The sequence below is a fragment of the Cyprinus carpio genome, unplaced genomic scaffold (genome assembly GCF_018340385.1).
Source record: "Cyprinus carpio isolate SPL01 unplaced genomic scaffold, ASM1834038v1 S000001247, whole genome shotgun sequence".
NCBI lineage: Eukaryota > Metazoa > Chordata > Actinopteri > Cypriniformes > Cyprinidae > Cyprinus > Cyprinus carpio.
Genome location: NW_024873963.1, coordinates 1 through 21,525, shown reverse-complemented (window position 1 = coordinate 21,525; position 21,525 = coordinate 1). Strand labels below are relative to the sequence as shown.

General features: G+C 37.6%; 1 protein-coding gene across 1 annotated transcript; it reads left to right on the top strand.

Annotated features, from left to right (window-relative positions):
* Window positions 1-1,567: 1,567 nt before the first annotated feature.
* LOC109081399 (probable E3 ubiquitin-protein ligase MID2) lies at window positions 1,568-20,944 on the top strand. Its single transcript, XM_042754020.1, has 2 exons — window positions 1,568-1,925; window positions 20,724-20,944. The coding sequence occupies exons 1-2, from the start codon at window positions 1,664-1,666 to the stop codon at window positions 20,933-20,935; spliced, it is 474 nt and encodes a 157-aa protein (XP_042609954.1). The 5' UTR covers window positions 1,568-1,663; the 3' UTR covers window positions 20,936-20,944.
* Window positions 20,945-21,525: the final 581 nt, after the last annotated feature.

Sequence of the window (21,525 nt, the reverse complement as noted above, 5' to 3'; positions counted from 1 at the left end):
TAAAGAAAAATGTCTGGGGATCAAAACACAAACATACTTCCACCTTAACATCGGGGAAAATTTTTATGACAGTACATGCCTTTGACATTGATGACACAAAACAATGCACATCATGGAAACACACACCACACCAATAAAAGCAAAAAAGGGTTTTGGGATTTGCCGACAGTATTGGGAGCAACCCCGTTCCAGTTTTGTGTTTTAGCTCCCTTTCATCTGCCAACACACACACACACTCACTTATGCAGAGTCTAGGATCCCTATTCACCCTGCCTTCTTTTTAGCCAATGACACATACCTTCATCTGCGCCTCTTTGAAGTCCTCCTTGAATGTCAAGCAACAGTAGAGAATTTAAAATGTAAGCACATATTGTAGTCTGCTAGCTAATTCCTTTCATCAAACAACAACAATCAAACGCCTTTTTGATTGGACGGGGACCAAATGACTTTTTTGCTTATGAAAAAATATTACAGACATGCAGTTGGTGGATTTGAATAGTTAATACTTTATAAGCTTTGCTTTTTTTCATCCAGTCATCAGATGTTACACTTTTTTATTTACTTGAATACTTAAAGTTATATGCAATTACATTTATAAGAAGGCATCTTTATTCCTTAGACGTGTGGTTTTGCAGTTGATGTCCTTGTGAAAGGGATAATGGTGGTATTAATTTAACTGATATAAACAGATTTTTAAGAAATGGCTGATACTGATCTAGAAAGCAAGATAGCAAGTGGCTAATATAATGGTGGTATTAATTTAACTGATATAAACAGTATTTACTCAAAATTGCCTTTTTTGTACATATTATTAATATTATTATTATTTTAGGCTGAAGCATCCCTACATTGTAATTCCACATTTATAAATAATATATATATATATAAATAAAACAAATACAGTAGATGAAAAAACACAGCTAAAAATATATGTATTTTTACATAAAAAAATTAATAAAATGTAAAAATGATTGTAATTCCATTTTATATAATATATATATATATAAAATGTATATATTTATTTTAATTGTCTCACCTACTGGCTAATTCTCTTCTCAAAATAAAATTGTTTTGTCTTGTTTTTTTTTTTGTTTTTTTTTTGTCTTGTTTGTTTGTTTTTTTGAGAAAAGGAATAGCATTTGGGTGAGACTTATTAATATAAAAGTTATATTTACTACATCATATCTTTTGGAATTTGTAATTCTAATTGCATTGAATATATGTGAAGAGCAGGGTGGCCAGTTGTTGATATTTTGGAATTTGTAATTCTAATTGCATTGAATATATGTGAAGAGCAGGGTGGCCAGTTGTTGATATATTATTGTAACTGATATAGATATAACGCTCTTAAAATTATTACATTACATTTTTAAGTACTTATGCAGTGCTTTTGCCATTTGTATGGCACACATTTGACAGACCTTGAGTGGCAATACCAGTGGTTTTAATGGCATCGCTGATGTTTCCTGAGGACATTCTGGTTCATCATGAAAAACATTAATGAGCATCATCTTTCCTCATGACAAAAACACCCAGACTCCCCAACAAACTTTGCTATATGTGTTTTCACATCAAACAGAAATAGGCATGCCTTGAATAATGAACTTTATATGTGCCATTCCCTTTTTGGAATCACAATGTGTTATTATTGCACTGTTCTTCTATGTTAATAATGAGTGCTAGCACAGTCCTGACTAAGAGTGATTGTAAAAAATCTGCTGAATCTGTGATTGATGTTATGCTCTGCCTCCCTTACTTTGCAGGTCTGTATAACTCTGTAGATAGCTGGATGATCGTGCCCAATATCAAGCAGAATCACTACACAGTCCACGGCCTGCAGAGTGGCACCCGTTACATCTTTTTCGTCAAGGCTATCAACCAGGCAGGCAGCAGAAACAGCGAACCTGCTCGACTCAAAACCAACAGTAAGTCCAGGCCTCAAGGATCTATAAACCTCGTGGTAGTCATCAATCGATATGGCTTTTTTAATAGCTGGTGCCAGTATCTTGACAGCAGTATGCAGTATGTTCCCAAAATTAACATTTATTTTATGCAATATTTACTCAACATTCACTTCAAAAATATAAAGTGCTGCAGGGATGATATATTTTTGTAGTTCAGCCCAGAAGTTTGCATCACCCTGGCTCCCTCAAGTAAAAACCTTTGAATTTTTTCCATTAGCCTTTGGATTTTTTTCGTACACATTTTGTTCATCAAGTTAATCCTCACAAATGAACACAGCTGTTAGGAATTTTGAAGCCTAAAATCAAAATCGGCAGAATGAACCCTTGTATTATGTTTGAATAATGGGTAGGACTTCTATGTTGCAGCTCAAATTGACACTAATTTGATTCAGTACTATTTACCAAAAATCACACTATGAAAACTAACAAAAATAGTAAACTTTATCTTAATGCTTCTCACACATTACAATAAAAAACAAATAATAGAACGTTTTTTTTTTTTTTACCTTTTTTTTTCTTTTCATTTTCAAAAATATGAATATTATTATAAGCAGCATTGTAACAATTATTTTTTTAATGAGAAATGCTATTATTTTTAAATGCCAAATGTGTAAATGTAAATACCACACATATTATACAGTTAAAACAAAACCACTGACCATAAATTTGAGGGTCAAATTAACTCGTGACCATCATAAACATAGTAAAAAAATTACAAATCTGGTATTATTCATGTATTCTCCTGGGTTTAGTTGCTTGCTTTCAATACAAATAAAAGCTACAAAAAAAAAAAAAAATTACTAATCATTCATTAATCATATATTCTAGAATAACATCTTGAGCTTGTTTTAACCAAAGACCTTATATGTTGTAGAATAACATCTTGAGCTTGTTTTAACCAAAGACCTTGTTTCGGGAATTTAACCAAAAACACTTTCAAAAACAAAAAAAGACTGACTTCAGGACAATGGCATTGAAAGTACAAAAATGCTAACTGTTCTCAGGTCTGGGACTTGTTTCTGAATGAAGCACTTTATATGATTTGTTTAACAAATTCATTCAGAAATATTTGTAAATGGAAAATATGCCCTGGACCCCAACGGTTACATGGCCAAACGCACCCGTCTACTCCTCTTAGGTTTTATACCCTGATTCCTATAGATATGGTGCTCGTACATCAGTGAAGCAAATTTTTGATGCTTCCGGCTTGCTACCGTCGACGCTCTAGCTTACTGCTCTACGCTTTTGCTTTGGCTTCTGTACTTTTCTCAGATTTTTCTAAGATTTTTACTTCAGCAGATCACAGTGCTCAAACAACAGATTTTGGCACAAACACTAAAACTAAAACTCTTTGGGACTGGAATTATACTACAAAAGAAGACTTTGCCTCCCACTGCCAGCAGCGCCATCTGGAGACGGAAAAACAACTGCCTGCATTCAAACAGAAGAGAGAGAGAAAATGCCTCCTGTTGAATATACTTGTTGCATAAACTGCTGCAAACTTCTACAAAGGATTGTGGTTCTTGAACAGTTACTTGCTGACTTCCAAAACAGGCGGAACACTCAGCAGACCGTCAGCCATGGACCCTCTCAGCATACAGCCGGTGAGTCCCATGAATCTTCTGAATCTCACTGAATATACCGGAAGTGTAGAGGAACAGTTTTAAACTGATCGCCACACCAATCGATGGCACAAACAGGGAGCTTAACCCTAAAAGGAACAACACAAGACATCAGATTGTCACGAAGCTTCTCAGGATAAGCTGCTGTAGCATCCTTCTACCCCAGATTCAACTATTACAAGTCTTGTGAATACTGGTATTCTGCCACCCCTATACATCTTGAGAACAGATTTGAAGCATTAATGAATGCGGGGGAGGAATCCCCAATGTGATTAAACATGTATCGGATCAGGCCAGCAGCTAACACTGTTACTAACAGGCGCCAAGGTCGAAAGCAGATTACGCATCCAGCTCAGAGCGCAGCCGGAGCCCAGGACTCTGATAGTAGACTCTATTATCAGAAAACACGGTAGCAGGACTACAACAACATGCTGCCTTCCTCAAGCAAACGGTTTCTGATGTGAACAAGGAACTTCAGAACATTCTTCTGATGAAGCTACACAAGACTGCAACTAACCATCATCCATGTGGGGAAGAAATGATATTCGAAGAGCAGTCAGAAACCCTAAGAAGGACTTCAGTGAACTCTTTGGAAACACCCTCAAGACTCAAAGTTCAGCTGTCATCAGTGGACCACTTCCAGCAAGGGGAAACAAATATGTTTTCTTTTCACGGGTTGCTTGGGCTGAACACATGGCTACAAAGATCTTGCAATATAAAAGGAGTAAATTTCATCGACAACTTCAATCTGTACTGGGGCCATAGACAACTGTTTAAACCGGATGCACTCCACCAACAAACCTTGAGCTAGAGTGTGCTTAAGGACACTTCTCTGCTTACGCCATCCTTCAGCAGAGTATGTCAATTCATTCAACACACACACACCAGGTCCGTCATCATGTGGTGGACATATCCCACAAGGACACTGATAACACCATCCAGCCACAACAAGCACTTGATGGACATCCCGCCGAGCCCTGCCCACAGAGCTCCTCACAGACAGACCAGATGTAACAATACTGATGATCGACGAAAACAGCCAGGGAAGCCAGGACAATGATATCACAGTCACTGGAAACACCAGAGACACAGCCCCTCTCACCGGGACATTATCCCTCTCTCCAGCATCTCCACCCTGTGCTTTCTCACAGAAAATGGAGGAATTGGTGTATGCTGGGACTAAACTCTTCTCACCCACTGCAAGCCCCAGTCACCAAAAAACGGGCGGCCCCCCAACCACCAAAGCTCAGGGCCCTGCTCCCTGTGAGAGCTCCCGACCGCCACACAACGCCAGGCCCAAACCTCCATCGCTGGTAACCGCAACAACCATAGCAGCTCAGTGATATGTGTCGGTCCCCTGCTTATAATAGCAGCAACATTCACAAATGTTTACAGAACAAGCGGAACCCAGCGTGTCTGTAGCTTTCTATATATTTCAGTTTTATCAATGCGATAGAAAGTCTAAGGTCTTCTTTCAAGCTCAAGGGCAAACTCATCAATCTGGGCGACCTATAATGCATCAAACTAAGATTGATATAAAGACAAAGTATTGCCATCAAGTTGGCATTTTTAAACATTCGGCCACTAAAAATAAATCATTTCTAATCAATGACTTTATAACCAATAAACACCTGATTTTTATGTTTCTAAATGAAACATGGCTAGAAGACAAGCAGCAGTGCAACAGTCCTCAATGAAGCAGCCCCTCCTAACTTTTACTCTCATGAGTGTCTGCAGGACTGTTAGGAGAGGTGGAGTGTAGCTGCTCTAGCTTAAAGAAGCCCACCGCCAAATGCCATTTGGTCAGTACTTGCCTTTTTGAATATCTAGGATTGTGCTGAAAGGTGCTCCACGCATTCTGTTTATCATTATTTACAGGTCTCCCAAAATAATTTCCAGCCTTTTGTTGAAGAGGTCACAGAAATGCTATCAATGATTTCAGAGTTTGACTGTTTTGCTATTGCAGGATCGATTTTAATATTCATATAGATAATGAACAAAAATTACAAAAGAAATGATAACGTTCTAAACACTTTTGACCTGATTCAGCATGCATGGACCCACACACAAAGCAAGGACACACTTAGATTTAATCATCAGTAGGGGTCTAAACATTTCATCCATTGTTATTACGACTTATAATCATCTGATCACTTCTGTATTTTCTTTGATATATTGATCTCATACTAATGAATCTAGATTCGTCTTGTCAGAAGGAGTATATTTAACGATAACACTAGTGTGCGGTTTATGAGGCTATATCTCTAACACCAAGCATTTCTGCAGACTCTGTTGATATTCTCCTTGATTCCTTTAACTCAAAAGTTAAGAATGTTATTGATGATATTGCTCCAATAATAGTCAGTAAGAAAACAAACAGACAGAAATCAGTTTGAAGAAGATCAACAGCAATTCAGACTATGAAAAGACAATGCAGAAAGTTTATGATGTGGCGGAAGACTAAATTGAAATCTCACTATAGCATTTTATAAAGACAGCCTTCATGCTTTTAATGTGAAACTAGCCACAGCTAGACAGAATTTCTTCCTCAAACCTTATAAACAGTAACTTAAACAACACTCTGCACTCTTTTTGCCACTGCTGGAGAGACTGGACAAACCCCCCAAGTCAGATTCCCAGTGAAATGCCTTCTCAGTTACCAAATGTAATGAGTTTGCTTCCCTTCTTTCTGAGAGAAGATCATTAATATCAGGAAGGCAATTAGCACATCCTCAAGTAATGCAGAGGTCGACAGATCTGACGCAATATCAAAAGATACTATGTCTTATTTTGAAGCAATTGATAGCAAAATTTTGGAAGAAATAGTGCAGCACCTAAAATCGTCAACCTGCGATCTTGGATACATTACCTCCCACATCTTTTTCAAAAGTGTGCTTAACTGTTTAGAAGCAGATCTCTAGAAGTGGTGAACGCCTCACTTCTTTCTCTGGGACATTTCCAACTCCCTGAAAACTGCAGTTGTAAAGCCCTCCTGAAAAAAAGAGCATCTTGATAACACCATTCCTGGCTTAAATTATAGACCAATATCTAATCTTCCTTTTTATAGGCAAAATTATAGAAAAGGTTGTTTTAATCAGCTGAACAAATACTTAAACTCAAAATGGATACCTGGACAATTTTCAACTGGTTTTCGACTGCATCACAGCACAGAGACAGCGCTCATTAAGATAATAAATGATATTCGCTTAAATTCTGACTCTGGCAAATATCAGTGCTGGCATTGCTAGATCTCAGTGCTGCGTTTTGACACTGTCGATCGATCATAACATACTACTAGAGAGACTGGAAACTGGGTCGTGGGCTTGGGATGGTACTCAAATGGTTCAGGTCATACTTAGAAGGAGAGGTTATTATGAGTCTAGGGGAGCATAAGTCTAAGTGGACGTCCATGACATGCGGAGTCCCACAAGGCTCAATTCTGGCACCGCTCTTGTTTAGCCTGTATATGTCCCACTAAGTCAGATAATGAGAAAGAGAACCAAATTACCTATCTCACAGCTATGCTGATGATACCCAGATTTACCTAGCCTTATCTCCAAATGACCTTTACAGCCCGTGACTCCCCACCTCTCCGCCAATGCATTGATGGAAATTAATAGTTGGATGTGCCAGCATCCTCTCTCTCAGCTGCAACAAGGAAAAACTGAAATCCATTGCATTTGGAAACAAAGATGAAGTTTTCAAGCTGGAATACATACCTTCACTCTAGCGCATCGCAAACGACCAAAAATCAAGTCCAGGAATCTTGGTGTGATTCTGAGACAGACCTTAGTTTCAGTAGTCATGTCAAAGCAGTAACTAAATCAGCATACTATCATCTAAAAACATTGCAAGAATTAGGATGTTTTGTTTCCAGTCAAGACTTAGAGAAACTTGTTCATGCCTTTATCACCAGCAGGGGTGGACTATTGTAATGGTCTCCTCAATCGGCCTTCCCAAAAGACTATTAGACAGCTGCACTCATCCAGAACGCTGCTGCTGCAGGATTCTCTGACTAGGAACCACAGAAAGTACCTGAGCATATCACACCAGTCCTCAGGTTCTTACACTGGGCTTCCAGTTACATTTAGGATTGATTTTAAAGTACTTTGTACTCGCTTATAAATCACTCAATGACTCTAGGACCAAGAATATATTGCAGATATGTTCACTGAATATAAACCTAACAGACCACTCAGATCATTAGGATCGAAATCAGTTAGAAATACCAAGGGTTCACACAAAACAAGGGGGGAGTCCGCCAGTAGTTACTATGCAGCCTGCGAAGTTGGAATCAGCTTCCAGAAGAGATCAGATGTGCTAAAACATTAGTCACATTTAAATCTATACTCAAAACTCTTCTGTTTAGCTGTGCATTTGTTGAATAGGCAATGTATGTATGTCCGAATTGATTGCACTGTATTTTTATATATTCTACTATATTCTATGTAAAATCATTTTCTATTTTACAACTGTTTTTAAATTCATTTTAAATACGTCCAATTTTTTGCAGAATCATTTCCAATGTTTTAAAATTGCCACTGAACTATATTTTTAAAATTACTTGTTTTATTATTTATTGTTATTATTCTCTTCTTCATGATTATTTTGCCCTTCTTTTATGTAAAGCACTTTGGGTTACCATTGCCTACTAGTATTTTCTATATAAATAAACTTACCTTACCTTGCCTAAATCTATTAACGCACCTGTCTACTCCTCTCTTAGGTTTTATAATTCCCTGATTCCTATAGATATGGTGCTCGTACATCAGTGTAAATGCAGCAGCTCTGTCATACTCTACCGCTCAATACCTTTATCAGCGTTCCATCTGTGACAGGCACCCGAGCATGCAAATAATGAGAACCATCAGTTGGTTTGGTGTGTGTGTGTGTGTGTGTGTAGAGAGTGGGGGGGGGGTTCTGGGAAAGCCCGGGTCCCTCACCTAAGCTGTCAGACGTTACCCAGCCTTCTCACAGCAAAGAACTCAATCAAGATGAAGCGTACCAACTGACAGCATTGAAATGGGTTATTGCATCAGAGTCTCTCTGCGGCCTTGTGGAGGAGTTTGAGAGAGAAATCCAGGAATGTCTCCAACAAACACCCTCACCTGTCTTTTTTTTTTCATAGTCCTTTCCTTCCTCTCAGTCCTGTGTTTTCTCAGGGTTCCTCAAGCTTCTGTGAGAATGCGGCAGGAGTATCTATCTCGCTTTCCATCATTCACCCTCACCTGTCTTTTTTGTTACTGTAATAATGCTGTTTTAGACAGCAGTGCCATTAAATGCCATTTTCTCCCAGACACACACAGAGCTGCGGTGTTTTAGCTGTGTTGTGCTGTGGAAGCCTTGCCTACAAAAATGTAGGGGAGCGTATATACAGTATGCTGCTGAAAGTTTGCTGATATTTAGACTCAAAATGCAAGCCCTTTAAGATGTTTTTGGGACACCCAGAGAGAAGAACATACTACTAGTAATTATCTGTAATGTTGCGTATAAGATCGTAATATTATTTAAACATCTAATATTATGAAATATTATTACAATTTAAAATAACCATTTTCCGTTTTCTATTCAACTGTTATTACTGTCATGTTAAAGCAGAATTATCATTACTCCGGTCTTCAGTGTCACATGATCCTTAAGAAATCATTCTAATATGCTGATATTCCACAAAAGAAAAATTCAAAAAAATTATGTGACATTATAAATGTCTTTAATGTCACTTCTGATTAATTTAATGTGCCCTTGCTGAATAAAAGTATTCATTTCTAATAATTTTCTTTAAAAAAAAATCCCAAACTTTAAAGTTTATGTGCCTCTTAGAAAACTATCCAATTTTCTTTAAAAAAAAATCCCAAACTTTTGAACAGTAGTGTATGTGCTGCTTAGATAACGCTGCTATTGGGAAAAATGCTATGGAGATGAAGCACTACTGTTATTCTTAGTGCTTTGGGGAAATTATCCAAGGTATAACTTTCTCTCTTTGAACTACGGTAACATTGGCATTCAAAGTAGGACGTTTAAGGCTGCTGTATATAGTATTCACCGGAGAAGACATTTTAACCCTTGCATAGTCAAAGAATCCACTGTCATTTGCCACAGCTGTGGCATCTGCCCATGTGACCATATAAAACAGGAAACTGATTCACTGATTCTCTGAATTACGTTTTCTCCAGCACACACGTACTCACCGTGCTTACTCGACGGTGAAAGTCCAAACACTTCCCCCGTCTCAAGAGAATTGCTATTTAAAGACATTTACATAATCACTTCCTGTTTGATTCAGGAATCCAGAGTGAGAGTGTGTTCAACCCCCAGTTGAATCCTAGCGCTCACGCTTTATCATCTACAGTTAATTTCTCAGCAGCATTTGAGTGGTGACTGTAATTTGCAAAGGCAGAGAAGATGCAGAAGTGATCGTATCACAGGGCACTCAATAGTGAAATGTACAGGGGCCAAAGAGCAGCATCCCTTTAGCCTCAAATGCTACATTTCTAATGTTTTATTTAATTAATTTTAAATTAATGAAGCAAATGAGCTGTGTGGTATGTGGTATGACATATATAAAAAATGTAATATCAAGTCAAGTTAATTTTATATTAAAGTCAAGTTAAATTTATATGACAATACACATTGTTTCAAAGCACCTTTACAGAAAACCATGATGTTAATGTTTATATCTTAATATCTTCATACCTTCATAGTCTTAAGGGGTGCAAAACAAAAATCTAAATATTGAGAAAATCACATTAAAAGTACTCCAAGTTCTTAGAAGTGCATATTATTAATCAAAAATTAAGTTTTGAAATATTTACGGTAGGAATTTTACAAAATATCTTCAAGGAGCATGATCTTTATTGAATATCCTAATGATTTTTGGCATAAAAGAAAAATCGGTTATTTTGACCCATACAATGTATTCTTGGCTATTGCTACAAATAGACCCGTGCTACTTATGACTGATTTTGTGCTCCAGGGTTACATGTAGTTACATTTTGTGACAAAAATAAAAATTATGCAATTGAGATTTACTATATAGTATATATCACATTAACAGTACATATCATGGACTACACAGTTTATAAATTTTTTGGTTACACTTCATTTTGTGGCAGGTGTCCTTGTTACAGTGTATTTATACTGAGTAATATTAATTAACTACATGTACTTACTATATGGCTAGGGTTTGGCTTAGGGTAACTTGCATGTAATTATGCATAAATTATTGTTATTATAATAGTAAGTAAATTTAACGTGTAACAAGGACACCTTAAAATAAAGGTTTACCAATACTTTTTTTTTTTTTTAAATATAATTTTATTCACTTAAGTGAATACAACAGAACAGGATGCAGAGCACTGTGTGTGTGTGTGTGTGTGTGTGTGTGTGTGTGTGTGTGTGTGTGTGTGTGTGTGTGTGTGTGTGTGTGTGTGTGTGTGTGTGAGTGTGTGTGTGTGTTTGTGTGCAGTCTGTCCACCGTGGCCACCCTTCCTCTTTATTTTCCATCCCTGCTCCTGCTCCTCCATCCCCCAGTCCATCGTCAGGCTGTACGTGACTGTGTGCCTGAAGTGCAGCCAGGCTTACAGAGCAGGAACGGGAAGACATCAAATGGCTCTTTGCAGGTTGTGCTGAAATCAAAGTTTAGTTTCTCCAGCTGAAATTTTGGATGAGATAATGTTCAAAAGGCATTGCTGAGATCCATAATACAGGCAGCAGCAGGAGTCTGAGCACAAACTCAAGTCTAGACACTCAGCCATACACATCAAGCCAAATCACTGCCTTTCATTCCCACTGATCTATATTTTATTCCTCAAATGGATCCTCTTTCTTCTAGTTTTCTCTCTTCTGCTTTGGTTGCATTGTTAATCAGAGTATATGTCATTAATCCACACTGATTGTTCTTTATTTAAGCAAGTCCCTATTTTGGTCTCTGTGCATTTTGAAGATTTTTTATGATATTTTTGCACTGTTTGTCTTTTGATATGGTATCATCCGGCTGTAGCACAAAAGATTTGTTTATGGATTATAAAGTGGCCCCAAAAAGTATTTGTTATTACATTGATAAAAATTATCAATGTAAATGTTGGAATTCAGTGCCACTCTTCCATTTGTATTGTTGAAATAGCCAGATAAACCTTAAAAAGGTTAAGACGTAAGATGTGGCCACATTAACCATTTTTTGGCAAATTTTGTGGAAAAAAATCTGGTCTTTTCAGTAGGAATCCATGCAAATGGGAATTTTGTGTGAGGCCAAAATATTTCCCCAAACAGATTTTGCAAAGGTTCAAGTTGTAACCAAAAGAAAGCTGCTTGGTTTGAAAATGATTACTTTATGAGCTGTGCCTCATACATCGCTATACTACTGACAATATACTATATTTTGCATTTAAATTTTACCAAAATTTTGCAAATCCGACCTCAGCTCACTCTAGAGATCCAAGATGTCTTATAAACTTAAGAAGTAAAGATGTATGAAACAAAATTTAGCTAAAGTAATGTGATGTAATTTTGAGCCTCATCTGTGTCATTCACTAGACCTCCTAAAATCCTTCTTCTATTCTTCCATCCATAGCAAGTAAAACATTGTCATATGACCTTTGAGAAATGCAGGATATTTTAAGCAAAATATAACATTTTGGTAATAGCTTTCTTCATTATGAGAAATAACAAGTGACAGCTCAAGTTTTCTTTTTCTAGGTGACTAGCTTTAATGTCATATTTACTCTGCCCTGTGAAGGTAGAATTTTGAATGACAGCACCACTAAATAAGCCCCTGTGTGTGTGTGTGTGTGTGTGTGTGTGTGTGTGTGTGTGTGTGTGTGTGTGTGTGTGTGTGTGTGTGTGTGTGTGTGTGTGTGTGTGTGTGTGTGTGTGTGTGTGTGTGTGTGTGTGTGTGTGTGTGTGTGTGTAGAGTCACACTGTGTTGCTATAGGAGGTCTCTCCTGTTTAATCAGCACTGCCATGGCTGGTGACCGTACATAAAGCCAATATGAGAAATATCACATGACAAGCAGCCCCAAGGGCAGCCATGTTTACTTGTTGTTAAAAGATCTCAGAATAATATTTACTCATCCTGCACAGTGTAGACATCGCTCAAGCTGTCAGCGGTTGGCCCTCTCCTGCAGAAAGCACACTATAGCAGCCCAGCCCAAGAACAACATCCAAAACAAAAACATAACCTCACCTCACCATCATCTTAAAAAAAACATACATTAGATTTGTGTGTGTGTACTTGTTTATGCTACAATGTGGGAACCGAATGTCCCCACAAGGATTGAAAACCTGAAATTTTTGACATTGTGGAGACCAGCCTGTGTGTGTGTGTGTGTGTGTGTGTGTGTGTGTGTGTGTGTGTGTGTGTGTGTGTGTGTGTGTGTGTGTGTGTGTGTGTGTGTGTGTGTGTGTGTGTGTGTGTGTGTGTGTGTGTGTTTTCTACTTTATGAGGACACTAATGTGTGTAATAGAATGGGTATTACAACGTAAATATGGTTTTGTCCCCGTAAACTAAATGGTTTTTGAACATACTAATCTGGGTATTTTTTTAAAGTCTGAAAATGCAGAAAGTTTTGTGTGATGGGTAGGTTTATGGGCATGGTTAGGGAGAGCTGATAGAAAAATACACTTTGTACTGTATAAATGTGTATATATATACAAACAGTTGTGCTCATAAGTTAACATACCCCTTTTGCAAACTGTTAATAATTGAGAGGGATCATGAAAATTGCATGTTATTTTTTATTTAGTACTCTCCTGAATAAGCTATTTCACATAACAGATGTATACATATACTCCACAAGACAAAATAATAACTGAATTTATAAAAATGACTCCATTCAAAAGTTTACATACCCTAATATTAACATTATAATAGTATAATTCAAAGAATTAAATATAACCAATAATATTAATTCAATACAGCAAATAATGTTTTATGTACTATATAAATGGAAGGGAATTTGGTGAAATATATATTAGACAACTTATAGTACTAATAATACTAATGCTACTAATAAAACACAATAATATATATTGTTGTGTGTTTATATTAGTAGTAGTAGCAGAAGTAGTATAAGTTGTATTATAATTTCATTCATTCAGTTTAATTTCATTTATTTATATAGCACAAATAAACACAACAGGAGTTGAGCACTGTGCTTTACAGAGTGTAAAACTAAGATACAAAATAAAAAAGAGAAAGAAAGCAACAAGACCAGAGGCCAGAAGATAAGACTTTAACTTCGATTTAAACTCATGTACAGAGGACCGGGATCTCAGATAAAAAGGAAGACTATTCCAGAGCCAAGGTCCAACAACGGCAAACGCACAATCCCCTCTTGACTTCAGTCATGTTCGAGGCTGCACTAGAGAGTAACTGTTTGTGGACCATAGACACCTGCCTGATGTGTTCAGATTTGAAAGTTCAGAGAGGCACGAGGGTGCAAGACCATTTAGAGATTTAAAAACAAACATCAATATTTTGAAATCAACTATAAAATGTACCACCAACCAAAAAAGAGCAAGAAGCAATTGCAGGCAATGTTGACGTTTGCGGACTCACGTAAGAAATCTGGCTGCAGTGTTTTTAAACCATTTGTAACCTTGTAATAGAGGACTGGGAAATTCCAAAAAAAAAATAACAACAATACAACAAACAAAATAAAACAAAAGCAAGTGTGACTCTTTCAAGATCTTTGGGGGACAGAAAAGGCTTTACTCTAGACAGAAGTTTCAGATGAAAAAAAGCTTGAATTAACTTCTGTGTTAATGTGTTGATCAAACTTAAAAGAAGAGTCCAGAGTAATTCCCAGACTTTTGACAGTTGGTTTGATATAAGAGTGCATATTTCCAACGTTAACCATGCTTTTCCTTGCCCCACAGAGGGCCCAAACACAATTGCTTCAATTTTACTCGCATTAAGGTGTAGAAAATTTGATGACATCCGGGATCTTGTGTCATTTAGACACGCAAGCAAGTTCTTGTCAGTGTGCTTAAAAGGCAGATAAATTTTGAGTGTCATCCGCATACAAATGAAAAGACACTCCTTGCCTTCTAAGAATCGAACCTTGAGGTAACATACATAATGAAAACAGAATTGGGGAAAAAAATTAAAACCAACTAACACCACATCGAAAAAAGGGCTATGGAGAAGACAGAGCCTCCAATGCCAACTGAAAAGTTCCTGTCAGTAAGAAAAGATTTAAACCAACTGAGGGCATTTCCACAGATGCCCACATAATGTTCAAGATGTGACAATAGAATGGTATGATCAACAGTATCAAATGCTGCACTCAAGTCTAAGAGCATTAAAATGACTGAGTCTCTGGAGTCAACAGATAGAAGAATGGCATTCAAACTCTTAAGAGTGCAGATTCAGTACTGTGGTTCATCTTAAAACTAGACTGAAATTTATCAAGGATAATATTTGCATCAAGGAAGCTCTATAACTGCAGTAGCACTGTTTTGTCAGGAATCTTAGCTATAAAAGGTCAATTAGAAATCGGTCTAAAATTTGATAAATAAGTGGTGTTTATAATGGGTTTTATGTTTTTGTCTCATCGCTCCGGCCGGACAAGGCTTCACAATATAATATCACAATATCAGCTGATGTTCTGTGAGGGCGCGGCACGGCTGCTGACCCAGTGCTTCTTCGTTCGTTTGTTTGTTCTGTGAATTTTCCGTGTTAATTGTGTGTTCACTTATGTTTTGTTAATGTCCTTGAGTCAATCAACATGGAAATGGATTACTTGCGCGCAGTGGTGATCTTATTTATTCTATATGCTGTCATAAGAGAGAACTTTGCCCTAGCCGGGAACAAGGAGGGAAGTAAACACCAGATACGAACGTGGCCAGTGATTACATATTCGAGGGATTTTCTTCTTGCCCTACGGAGTGAAGCTGTGCCTGTGGACTTAAGTCATGTATCAGCAATACCTCATTGGAAAGCCCAGGGCAGGAAAAGGAAGAAAAGAGGCTCGAGGGGAGGCGTTCGTAACAGGCTGAGAAGGCGAGGAAACAGACACCCCGCTTCCCATCATAACTCTGTCAAACGTCAGATCATTAAATAATAAACTGGATGAGATCACAACATGCCTCCGGTTTGATGAGGATTTTAGGAGGAGTAATTTGCTTTGTTTCACAGAGACGTGGCTTCACAAGGACAGCACATGCATTGACATGATAAGGTGTCATCTCAAAAATCCATCGGGGGAGGACTCTGCATGTTTATTGACAGCGCCTGGGCATCACAATTTAAAGTGCTCAAGAGAGTGTGCACCAGAGACTATGAACTGCTGTCTGTATCTATCAGGCCATTTTATCTTCCGCGGGAGTTCGGGCAAATTACCATCATCCTTGTCTATGTTCCAGGACCTAATAACAAAGAAGCTGCAGAAATGATAACTGAAAGCTTCAATGCTGCTCTCTCCCGATCGGCAGATCAGCCGGTTTTTATTTTGGGGGATTTCAACACATGTCAGCTGTCACCTCATCTACCCACTCTGCAGCAGTATGTCACCACGCCCACTCGCTCTACTCGCATACTGGACCAATGCTTCGGTAACATCCCAGACGCATATAAAGCAGTGAGTCGTCCTCCTCTTGGTAAGTCAGATCATAACGTCATTCATCTCCTTCCAACATACAGACAGAAAGTAAGGCGTGAAAAACCACTCCTGAAAACTGTAAGTCAATGGACTGAGGATGGGGAGGAGGAGCTCAGAGATTGTTTTGACTCTACGGATTGGCGCATGTTTTTTTGACACATGCTCTGATTATCACGAATTAACAGACACAATCACATGCTATATTAAGTTTTGTGAAGAGACTGTTATCTCCTCTAAGAAAGTTCAGGTGTTTTAGTAATAACAAGCCATGGCCTCTCAAAGGATCTTAAAACGTGTCTGAATGAGAAAAGGGCTGCATTTTTGAGAGGAGAAAAATGATGTAGTAAAGGAGAAAGAGAAGGAATTTAAACGCAAGGTTTTTACAGCAAAAATAGATTTTAAGAATAAGGTTGAACAAAGATTCTGTACAGGCAATGCAAAACAAGCATGGCAGGGATTAAACACAATAATGGGTAGGGAAGGAAAAAACGAAGTATAAACGTGGCAGATTGTGGTAAATTTGTTAATGATTTAAACATCTTCTATGGAAGATATGATGTGAGAGACCCAAAAATAGGCTGTAGTATTACCTGTGATCAGATTGGTAGCTATGAACATATACAGCTTTCTGAAGAAGAAGTAGCCATGAGTCTCTCTAAAATTAGACCAAACAAAGCACCTGGGCCTGATGGCCTCCAAGGAAGGGTGTTAAAGGTATGTTCTCAGCAGCTTAAAGGGGTTCTCACTCAGCTGTTTCAAACCAAACTGAATTGTGGGGTTTGTCCAAATTCATGGAAGAAATCCACAATAATACCTGTGCCTAAAGTCTCTAAGGCTATAGCCCTTGGAGACTTTAGACCAGTGGCACTCACTCCACTCTTAGCTAAGTGTATGGAGAGAGTGGTCAGTACCCATCTTATGTCTTCTGTTGGGAATCAACTTGACCCCCTTCAATTTGCCTATAGGTCACACAGGGGCACAGAGGATGCAACTCTTACTCTTGTAAATCAAATAGCTAAACATTTGCAACAACCAAAGTCACTTGCTCAGGTTCTTTTTATTGATTTTACTTCTGCTTTTAATACTATGCAAACTGACATTCTTTTAGAACAACTTCATAGGATGAATGTGAATGGTGGGCTCATTCACTGGATTAGAAGTTTCTTAACTGACCGCCCTCAGAGAGTCTTAATGAATGGGGTCTACTCAGATGAGCTTGTTATAAACACTGGAGCACCACAAGGCTGTGTGTTGTCACCTTTGTTGTTTTCAATTTATATAAATGATATGACTGTGCACAGCACCAATGTTAGTTTACTTAAATATTCTGATGACATGGCCTTGGTAGGACTTCTCACAGAAAATAATGCAGCACATGAGGAAGCTTATTTTAGCCAAGTCACTTTATTGCAGGATTGGTGTCAGACTGTTAAATTGGAAATTAACGTGACTAAAACAAAAGAACTTATAATACAAACGAAAACAAAGAGGGGCCAGTAACATCAACCCTGTTGTACTTGACAGCCGGCCTGTGGAAGTAGTTGAAAATTTTAAGTACCTGGGTACAATCATTGATCGTACTTTAAGCTTTAATGTTAACTCAGAGAGTATTTTTAAGAGAGCTAATCAGCGAATTTTTTTAATTAGAAAACTGAGGAGTTTCAGGGTCAGTCAGCATATTCTTGAGATGGCATATAGGGGCCTTGTAGAAAGTATTTTACAGTTTAATATAACAGCTTGGTATGGTAACCTGAATGTGAAAGATAAAAACAAGCTTTCTAAAATTGTTAATACGGCAGGGAAGGTGATTGGCAAGTCACAAAGGCAGCTTGGGGATGTATTTGATAAGGCGGTACTCAGGAAGGCCCGACAGATATCAACAGACACCCTACACCCACTAAACTCAGAGTTTGAATTGCTTCCATCTGGCCGTAGATTCAGGGTCCCAAGGGCGAGCCGGAACATCTATAAGAGATCTTTTATTCCCCATGCCATACAGGAACTTAATCTAAACTGAAATAGTTTTTTTAAAAATGTGTTTTTTGTAGACCGAAACCTATCTTATCTTAATCAGCTGCGCTGCTTTCCATTTTCTGTTGTTGTATGTTGATGGTGGTAGTGTTGTACTCTTAACTGTGTGTATTTTAATGTAAGTTTTTAAATGTGGTGTCATTGATGTATTTCTGTTCGGAGAAGTCGAAGACAAATTTTCCACTAAGGTGGACAATAAAGTCTAATGAATGAATGAATATGTTAAGGACATTTCCGTCTCACGCTTGAGGCATTCGGCCCAATAACAACGCGCTGGATAGCTAGCAATCACAGCATACCTCACTTTTCAGAGAGATGAGCCTTGTGAAAAATCGAACCGCATAAACACAATTTCATTACACCCAAATACACAAAATAATGTTATTTTTAGCAGCATCATATGACCCCTTTAAACAAGAGATGGTAATTGGTTCAAAAGAGGATTAAAAACCTGGTGGCCATAACAGGATCAGCTGGATCAACAGATGAGGGTAATATAGACTGTCTAATCACTTTCTAATCATTTTGTCAACAAAGAAAACTCAGAATGTTCACACAGAGAGGACAATCTCAAGACAGGAGGTAGTAGTACTCAATTAAAAAAATAATTAAAAATAATAAAAAAGAAACAGCAATTATTAGAATTTTTAGCAATTATCTCAGAGAAATAGCAAGACTTTGCAGCTTTCTGGTATGATATTAAAGACTCCTGTAGTATTTCATAAGACACCTGTAGTAGATTATACTTTTTCCATCTGCACTCTGCTCCTCTGCAAGCTCGTCTTAGATAGTGAGTGTTATTGATCATCCATGGCTCAAATTTATTTTTTTTCTCGGGATGTTTAAGTCTCAGAGGAGCAACAGTATCAAGCACATTGGTACACAGAGACTTAAATACATTTAGTAGTTTATCAATGTCTACTGTGTTTGCTAGATGTTCAATAGGAAACATCTGACAAGCTTAACAAAAAGCAGCAGAAAAGGCTTCAGCAGAGGCCGGAGAGGATAAACCTAAGACCATTTTACAGGTCTAACAGGTGCAGTGATATGACATGATAGATCAACACTAAAACAACAGGTCTATGGTCTGAGAAACTTTAATCACCGATTTGAAAACCAGAGATAGGGAAACCACAAGATAAAACCAGATCAAGTATATAACCATGTACATGAATTGGCTCATTTACCCATTGAACATATAAGTTGCCTAATATTTTGTATTTCACTAAATTCCCTTCTGAACTGAAAATCATCTTATTTGCTGTTCTGAAAGACACTGCAGTTCTTTTTTTATGTCATGATCACAGCTGGCACTACACATTATGTTCTTGTCACTGTGAAATGCACATTTTAGTGCTTTACAAATAAACCTTTTGAATATATGTGACAGGTCTACAGCAGCTGTAATAAATCTAGTTGTTCTCTCACTCAGCACTGCTCATTTTTTGCTTTCTCAGCTCCGATATGTAAAGTATGTATTTTCTATACACAAGAGATCTATATATTTCTCTGGTCTTTTAACTTTTAACTTTGAGGTACCTTATTATGTGAATTGCTATGTTTTTTATATTTCTGACTACATACTACATGCTTTCATTAACATAAATAAATATTCTGCAGAAAACAATCATAATATTCAACATTATTTCTTGTAGTTAGGTTTATAAAAGTATGCTTTTTAATTTCCTGTTTTTAAATAAAAACAGCACAATAAAGACCTTTATTCTGACACCTGCACGGCACAATTATGCCATTTTACACCTGTTTGTCTTGAACGGTTCATCAGTTTTTTAGTAGGGGCAATAAGCATTTCATGGGATTCTCGATTGTAGCTTTGTGTGTGTGTGTGTGTGTGTGTGTGTGTGTGTGTGTGTGTGTGTGTGTGTGTGTGTGTGTGTGTGTGTGTGTGTGGTGTGTGAGATTGCTGCATCGCTTTTTTCCCAGTGCCCTCAAAACACATGCTTGTAAAATTGCATGACTGCACAAGTGTTGAGAATGGCTGCGCTTTCAGCGATAAGCAGTTCAAAGACAAGAGCGTGTTAATGTAATTGGCTTCCAGCAGCACATTGCCAGAACCTTTCATATCTGGGCACAGTAAACCTCACTCTGGGTTGAGATGATTGGTTTGTGGGCAGGGACGGAGCGCAGCTGATTGTTTTCCTCCATTGTCAGTCATTATGCCAGGGATAGGAAGATTTAGACATGCCATAGTTAAATGTCGGGTCTGCGAGGTCACCTCTGCTTTTCAAGAAATATAAAACTCAAATCATATACGTAGCAGACTTCATTTAGCATTTGGTTCTCTCTGTCTTTAACTCTTACACACATACACACTGTGCCTTTTATCACAACCGCTCATCTCCTAATTAACCAGAAGAACTCAATCTGACATTTAACAAATTGCACAAATTCCAGCAGACCAGTGAGGGTTTCTCTCAGGTCACCAAACTCATCTTATTACATGTCCCTGATGTATCTCACCCATCTCTGTCCTCTCTGCTCCTCAGGTCAGCCTTTCAAACTGGACCCCAAAACAGCCCACAAGAAGCTGCGCCTTTCCAATGACTGTCTGACCATGGAGAAGGATGAAAGCTCCCTGAAGAAGAGTCACACTCCAGAACGCTTCAGCGGAACTGGATCCTACGGTGCTGCTGGCAACGTCTTCATCGACAGTGGCTGCCATTATTGGGAGGTTTTACTGGGAGCCTCCACATGGTAAGTGATTTCAGACTTTAAGGCTTGTTAAAAGGCAGTTGTCAAGAGTGTATAATAGGCATTTGAGAATCACACTCCCCATAGATAATTTGCTTAAAACAGAAAATGATGTCATTACCTGCCAACCTTATGTTGCCTTGAAATTTGTTCATGTAAAATAAACGAAATTTTTTAGTTTTAGCTTTCATCTTGGTGTGAATGTACATTAACTCTATTCCATTTATCAAATATGCCTAATAATTGTATATATGTATATATATATATACAAACACACAGTAATATATATTATTGTGTTAATATATTATTACTTGTAGTAATATAAGTTGTATAAGTTGTCTAATATTATATATATATTCCACCAGATTCCCTACTATATATATATAGTGCATAAAACATTATCTACTGTACTGAATTAATATTATTGGCAATATTTTTTTTAATTATACTATTATAACTTATGATATATATATCTCCATAGATCATATATACACAATGTTGTTACTAGTTCTTATTTTTTCTCAAGAAGTTTTGTTTCTCAAGCAAGTGTTTCCTCATAATTTTTATATTCTGTATCTTTTTGTGACTTGTTTCATC

Excerpts from the sequence above, each read along its gene's own strand:
- LOC109081399 (XM_042754020.1), top strand. The coding sequence starts at position 1,664 with ATGTTAATAATGAGTGCTAGCACAGTCCTGACTAAGAGTGATTGTAAA. Across the intron at positions 1,926-20,723 it reads TGCTCGACTCAAAACCAACA|GTCAGCCTTTCAAACTGGAC; the intron begins GTAAGTCCAGGC and ends TCTGCTCCTCAG.